The sequence below is a fragment of the Nelusetta ayraudi genome, unplaced genomic scaffold (assembly GCF_046127955.1).
Source record: "Nelusetta ayraudi isolate G7.1 ecotype Tasmania unplaced genomic scaffold, CSIRO-AGI_Nayr_v1 ptg000061l, whole genome shotgun sequence".
Lineage (NCBI taxonomy): Eukaryota > Metazoa > Chordata > Actinopteri > Tetraodontiformes > Monacanthidae > Nelusetta > Nelusetta ayraudi.
This window is the reverse complement of record NW_027466111.1, coordinates 1,125,001-1,132,500: the sequence shown is the minus strand read 5'-3', so window position 1 is coordinate 1,132,500 and position 7,500 is coordinate 1,125,001. Positions and strand designations below refer to the sequence as shown.

Genomic DNA, 7,500 nt, shown 5'->3' with positions numbered 1-7,500 from the left:
GACCAGTAGCAGAAGTGTACAGTGTGGGACTGGGAGCCAGTGGAAACACTCCATCTCGCCCATGAGACTGACTGGCCCCGCCCCCCCCCGTGCCCCGCCCCCCCGTGCCCCGCCCCCTCACCGATGATGCCGCTGTCCCGGCTCTCCAGGGTGGAGGTGGGACTGGCCACCGAGCCGTAGGCGCTCTGTCCTGGCATGGCGTGGAGGGTGGAGCAGGGGCTGCCAGCAGGGGGCGAGGCGGTGCTGCTGGTCAGCGTGGAGCTGGGGCTGATCCTCTGCTTCTGGACCGACACACACACACACACACACACACACACACACACACACACACACACACAATGTTATGTCTGCAATGTGTCCTCTCGGGCACTAAGTGGCGCACTCGAGACCCTGTGTGCCTCTTCACGATTCATTCCAGTTACAACACACACACACACACACACACACACACGCACACACACACCTGCAGCAGCGACCTCCAGTGACCTCCAGTGGTTCTAACCCTAACAGGAAGTGGCTGCTGCAGCAGACTTACGTGGCCCAAGCTTCAGGTGAGTCGCTGATCACTGTCAGCTCACCTGGTGGTCCGACAGCTGGTCCACCGGGCAGCACACACAGAGACTCATGCAGTCAGTGTGTGTGTGTAAAGTTATCGTATCCTCATCCCAGAGGGCGAAGCCAACAACTCGCTGAGGTGTGGTCAATAACCCCGGGAGATGAATCAGTGACCTTTGTGACATCACAGAGGGCTGTGTGTGTCTGTAAAAAGTGAAGCAGCAGCAGCAGCAGCAGCTCCTTTCTGACTGGACAAAGGCTGGCTAGTGGAGGAGACACTGGAGGAGACACTGGAGGAGACAGCAGAGGAGACAGCAGAGGAACAGAGGCTTGTGGAGCAGATTTCTAGAATTAGAAGACAAAGTAGAAGAAGAAGTGCAGGATGCAGCAAACTGCTGCGTGAGTCACTGCTAAAAAGAGCTGCTGGAAGAAAAACCTCCTCATCTGGACTCCCACGCTGCTGCTGCTGCTGTTACTGCTGCTGTTACTGCTGTTACTGCTGCTGTTACTGCTGTTACTGCTGCTGCTACTGCTGCTGCTACTGCTACTGCTGCTGCTGCTGCTGCTGTTACTGCTGTTACTGCTTCTGCTACTGCTGCTGCTACTGCTACTGCTGCTGCTGCTGCTGCTGTTACTGCTGCTGCTACTGCTGCTACTGCTGCTGCTACTGCTGTTACTGCCGCTGCTGCTGTTACTGCTGCTGCTGCTGCTACTGCTACTGTTACTGCTGCTGCTACTGCTGTTACTGCCGCTACTGCTGCTGTTACTGGTGCTACTGTTACTGCTGCTGTTACTGCTGCTGTTACTGCTGCTGCTGTTACTGCTGTTACTGCTGCTGTTACTGCTGCTGTTACTGGTGCTACTGTTACTGCTGCTGTTACTGCTGCTGTTACTGCTGCTGCTGCTACTGCTGCTGCTGTTACTGCCGCTGCTGCTGTTACTGCTGCTGCTACTGTTACTGCTGCTGTTACTGCTGCTGTTACTGCTACTGCTACTGCTGCTACTGCTGCTGCTGTCACTGCTGCTGTTACTGCTGCTGTTACTGCTACTGCTACTGCTGCTACTGCTACTGCTGCTACTGCTGCTGCTGTTACTGCTGCTGCTACTGCTGCTGTTACTGCTGCTGCTGCTGTTACTGCTGCTGTTACTGCTACTGCTGCTGTTACTGCTGCTGCTACTGCTGCTGCTGTTACTGCTACTGCTGCTGCTGCTACTGCTGCTGCTGCTGTTACTGCTGTTACTGCTGTTACTGCTGCTGCTACTGCTGCTGCTGTTACTCCTACTGTTACTGCTGCTGCTGCTGCTGCTGCTCTGCTGCTGCTGCTCCTGCTGCTCACACACCTGGAACTTCAGCAGCACATGATCCGTCTCCCACTGTCACACCTGTCTCAGCAGCACGTGCACACACACACACACACACACACACACACACACATTCTGAGAGGAAGCACAGAGCTGCTAACACAACTAACACACGTCTGAATCCACACAAACTTTCATAGTTTTTCAGGCACTACACTACATCACAACACACACACATACACGTACACACACATACACGTACACACACACACACACACACACACACACACACACACACACACACACACACACACACACCTTTGGCCAGGAGCCGTTTGTTGCACAGCTGCCAAATTAAACAGACCCAAAGGTCACCACACCACACACACACACACACACACTAGGAGACAGCAGACAGCAGGACTGCGGAGGTGGGGGCTCCTCCTACCTGAGCAGCCTCAGCGTGGTCCATGCTGTGATTGGCCCCGCTCGGCCCCTCGCTGGCTCTCTCTCCCAGCAGGAAGCCCAGGCGGGTCATCAACGTGTTGGCGGCCTCGTCCACCGACGGCGGGGGGCCCAGCTCCCGACTCGACTCCCCTGCAGCACAGACACAAGACGCAGGAGGAGGAGGAGTCAGCACCTGGCTACGCACACACACACACACACACACACACACACACACACACACACACACACACACACACACACACACACACTACCTGAGGCCTTCATGGTTCCACCACAAACATCAACCTGCAGCTCCAAACCAGGAAAAGGCAACAATCAAACCTCCCAACAGTCGTCCACGCTGACGGCAGCTCCTTCCACACCTCTCACTGAGACACACCCTTCACCTGCCAGTGTGTGTGTGTGCGCGTGCGCATGCGTGTGTGTGAAAGAGAGAGAGAGAGGGAGAGAGAGAGAGGGAGGGGGAGGGAGGGAGGGAGTGTTCTCTCAACCCTCCTTCCTGTTTACAGCAGCAGCAGCCAAAAGAAAACTGCAGCATGAGAGCTGCATCATTATCAGCTGATCAAACACACACACACACACACACACACACACACACACACACACACACACTCGGGGCAAAACACGATCCCTTGATGACCTCACAGTGGTTGCTGGGTAACTGAGCGTCGCTGCAGGTGTCGAGTTGCGCTGTGACACCCGACTGCACTTTATTCCTGCAGTCTTTCACTTTTTTTAAACCGCCGCTGGATTGGTTCTGAGAGGAAAGGGGCGGAGCCAAGCAGGCTCCTCTCCGCTCCGATCTGTCTATCTGTCTGTCTGTCTGTCTGTCTGTCCGTACGGGAAGGAGCAGAGCGGGCTGGGCGAGGCCAACGGTGGCTGAGTTTTCCTGCAGGGCTGGTCGGACCGCACCGACCAGACTGGCTGGCTGGCTGGCTGGCTGGCTGGCTGACTGGCTGGCTGGCTCACTGACTGGCTGGTTGGCTGGCTGGCTGGCTGACTGACTGGCTGGTTGGCTGACTGACTGACTGGCTGGCTGGCTGGTTGGCTGGCTGGCTGGCTGACTGACTGGCTGGTTGGCTGACTGACTGGCTGACTGGCTGGCTGGTTGGCTGGCTGGCTCACTGACACACTGGCTGGCTGGCTGACTGGCTGGCTGACTGGCTGACTGGCTGGCTGGCTGACTGACTGGCTGGTTGGCTGACTGGCTGGCTGGCTGGCTGACTGGCTGGCTGGCTGGCTGGCTGACTGACTGGCTGGTTGGCTGACTGGCTGGCTGGCTGGCTGACTGACTGACTGACTGACTGACTGACTGGCTGACTGGCTGGCTGGCTGGCTGGCTGACTGGCTGGCTGGCTGGCTGGCTGGCTGGCTGACTGACTGGCTGGTTGGCTGACTGGCTGACTGGCTGGTTGGCTGGCTGGCTGGCTGACTGGCTGGTTGGCTGGCTGGCTGGCTGACTGACTGGCTGGTTGGCTGACTGGCTGGCTGGCTGACTGACTGGCTGGCTGGCTGGCTCACTGACTGGCTGACTGGCTGGCTGGCTGACTGACTGGCTGGTTGGCTGGCTCACTGACTGGCTGACTGGCTGGCTGGCTGGTTGGCTGGTTGGCTCACTGACTGGCTGACTGGCTGGCTGGCTGACTGACTGGCTGGCTGGCTGGCTCACTGACTGGCTGACTGGCTGGCTGGCTGACTGACTGGCTGGTTGGCTGGCTCACTGACTGGCTGACTGGCTGGCTGGCTGGTTGGCTGGTTGGCTCACTGACTGGCTGACTGGCTGGCTGGCTGACTGGCTGGCTGGCTGGCTGGCTGGCAGCCGTTAGCCTGACCTAGTGTTGTCATGTTGTAGTCAAGACGGCACCAACTGAGACCAAGACCACTGTCCAGGTCTAAAAGACACCTGCGCTTAAAATATCAGCGTATTCTACAGCCAATCAGCTGCCACCAGTGATGAGAGGGCAGGCGGTGCAGGAGAAAGAAGACACTGCTGTGGAAAACCACAGAAGAAGATCTGGAAGGAGAAACTGCTAGCGGCTAAAGAGGCTAACGCGGCTGCTGTGACGCTCTCAGGTGATCATCATCACCTGAGCCTGACCCTGATCTTCTGAAGGCCTCAGAGTCTCCACCTACTGGTTCACTAAAGAGACACACGCACACGTCAACACAACAACACGTCGACACGTCAACACTACAACACACTGATTTGTCTTCCAGAGCGACACATCACGACAGCAATCAAAACAATCTGACAGCATCAGGGGAGGAAGAGGAAGAGGAAGAGGAAGAGGAGGAGAAGTCCAGAGCCACCAGAGCTAAAATTAGAAGAAATATCATGATTTCATTAAAAATCAGACTTTCAAGCCACCAATCCCAAACACACACACACACACACACACACACACACACACACACACACACACACACACACACACCCTTCATCAGATTCCAGCACTGCATGGCAGACAGATTGTTGCCATGGCAACTATATTTGCATGCAGTTCTGAATGTTTGTGTGTGTGTGTGTGTGTGTGTGTGTGTGTGTGTGTGTGTGTGTGTGTGTGAGGAAGCACAGGTGAGGTCACTTCCTGCTGGTGCGAACATCACACCAGAGACGGAGGAGGAGCTGCGGGGACATCCGTCCCAACACACTGCACGGACCAATCACAGCGCTCCAAACTCCAGACAGCGGCCGTCACTCGCCGCCTACTGGCGGAGAGCAGGAATTACACATCGATGCACAGCTCAAGACGGACAGACTGCCGAGCTGCTGAAACGACTGAAACAACGCCCACGACCAACAGCAGTGAGGGCGGAGCCATGGAGATAGGGGTGGAGCCTAGGGGTGGGTGGGGGGCGGAGTCTAGAAGGAGGAGCCTAGGAGATGAGCTGACAGGTGACCAGCAGGTTTGGAGGAAGCAGGAGCTCCTGCTCCTCCTCCTCCTGTTCCTCCTCCTCCTGCTCCTCCTCCTCCTGCTCCTGCTCCTCCTCCTCAGCAGCTGCTGCTCTGTCACTGCTCCTCTCACGTCTCTGGCCAGAACCTCCAGAACCTCAACACTGGGCTCCCTGGAGGCAGTGAGATGATGGCAGCAGATACACCGGGAACCCAGTCACAGTTTAAGAGGAGGGGGAGGGAGACTGGAGGGCGGGGGGGCGGGGGGGGGGGGGTGATAGGGAGGCGGGATTAAAGAGTGACCAGAGGACGGAGGAGGAGGAGGCGGCCAGCAGGGCGGCGGCGGTGAGAGGGGATTAGCAGGACGCAGAGAGACTCTGAGGACGCTCCAGCTTTAGCCCCGCCCTGCCACGCCCTCTGCCCCGCCCCCCAGTGACAACATGCAGAGGGAAGCAGCCCGCTGGAGAAACTTACCGGGGACGAGGGTGTCGGCGGCGGGGCTGAAGCAGAGCGTCGGCGAGCCCGGCTCTGAGGGAGGGAGGCGAGGGCTCTCCACAAACTTTGCTCTCCGCAGGTGAGCTGGGAGACCACACACACACACACACACACACACACACACACACACACACACACACACAGATATAGGAACAACACACACAAACACACAGTGGTACATGGACAAGGAAGTGGAGGAGGAGGAGGAGGAGGAGGAGACAGTGACAGGAGAGAGAGTCATGAAAAACATCTGCAAACATCCTTCAGGGTCCAACAGGACCAGCACCAAGGCATCATGGGTAATGTGGGGGCGGGGAGCGGGGCGGGGGGGGGGGGCACTGAGCCATGGATGTACGACGCAAACTCCCAGACTGCCGTGATGGCAGTGAGGCAATTTTCCCAGTGGCCACTTGCAGGTACTGCAGCCAAAAACCCCATACGACCGCAATACGACAACTTCTGCTACCACTTCCTACTTCCTGATACCACTTCCTCCTTCCTGCTACCACTTCCTCCTTCCTGCTACCACTTCCTCCTTCCTGATACCACTTCCTACTTCCTGCTACCACTTCCTCCTTCCTGATACCACTTCCTCCTTCCTGCTACCACTTCCTCCTTCCTGCTACCACTTCCTCCTTCCTGCTACCACTTCCTCCTTCCTGCCACCACTTCCTCCTTCCTGATACCACTTCCTACTTCCTGCTACCACTTCCTCCTTCCTGATACCACTTCCTCCTTCCTGCTACCACTTCCTCCTTCCTGCTACCACTTCCTCCTTCCTGCTACCACTTCCTCCTTCCTGCCACCACTTCTCCCACTGCAGGAAGTACTCCTACCACTTCCTACTTCCTGCTGAGCACCAGCTGACTGACTGGAGGATTTTTCCCCCTTGAATCCCGGAGCTGCTGTGCTTCCTGGTTGGATGCAGGTGAAACAGACGATCATTCCTGGATGCTTGACAGCAGCAGATCCACTCATGAGCTGATGGATAAACACATCTACTGTGTGTGTGTGTGTGTGTGTGTGTGTGTGTGTGTGTGTGAGAGAGAGAGAAACAGACATTTGTTTGTGCCGTGGATGTAAAGGTGGAGGTGGGATCTTTGCTGCCAGTGAGAGGGTGGAGGGGGTGGAGTCTGGGAACACAGAATCCGATCTTCATCCCTGGAACATCAGCAACGTGTGTACACACTCACACATGCGCGCACACACACACACACACACACACACACACACACACACACACACACACACACACACACACACACACACACACACACACACACACACACAAATCAGACCTGCCACTAAAAAGCCAATATTGTGGTTGGGATGGTGGTCCCATGAAGTGTGTATGAGGATGATGATGATGATGAAGAGGAGGAGGAGGAGGAGGAGGAGGTGGAAGAGGTTCTCCCTCCATCCAGAGGTGAGCAGGTGCAGCGCCTGAAGCTCCAATGATGAAGCTCAGACGGCCGAGACGTCTGTGTTGCAGGGGGCGCCGCCCACACACACACACACACACACACACACACACACACACACACACACACACACACACACACGTGGACTGATGTTGTGGGTGAGGACGAGCACGGCGGCGCCGCCACTGTCTGCAGCCACGGTCGCCATGGCAACAGCAGAGCGCAGGCTCACGGCTGGGTCGGTGACATCACCGGGGAGGGGGCGGGGCCACACCGCAGAGGCGGCGGCGGCGCTACGTTAGCTCACGGCCTAGCGGGGATCCCGCTCCCCCAACAGGAAGTCAGCGTGCGCAGGAGACGCAGCAG

At 57.1% G+C, this 7,500-nt stretch overlaps 1 protein-coding gene across 9 annotated transcripts in view; it reads right to left on the bottom strand.

Moving 5' to 3' along the window:
* tanc2b (tetratricopeptide repeat, ankyrin repeat and coiled-coil containing 2b) overlaps positions 1–7,500 on the bottom strand; it is a 66,144-nt gene that overhangs the window by 28,489 nt on the left and 30,155 nt on the right. For 6 of the 9 annotated variants that reach the window (XM_076040527.1, XM_076040526.1, XM_076040529.1 and 3 more), the window contains 3 exons: positions 5,693–5,797; positions 2,306–2,454; positions 122–281 (listed from right to left, as the gene is read on the bottom strand). In XM_076040527.1, the coding sequence (XP_075896642.1) occupies positions 122–281; positions 2,306–2,454; positions 5,693–5,797 (414 nt within the window). The remainder of the gene's footprint in view (positions 1–121; positions 282–2,305; positions 2,455–5,692; positions 5,798–7,500) is intronic. The other 3 variants (XM_076040532.1, XM_076040534.1, XM_076040528.1) reach the window with 2 other exon arrangements.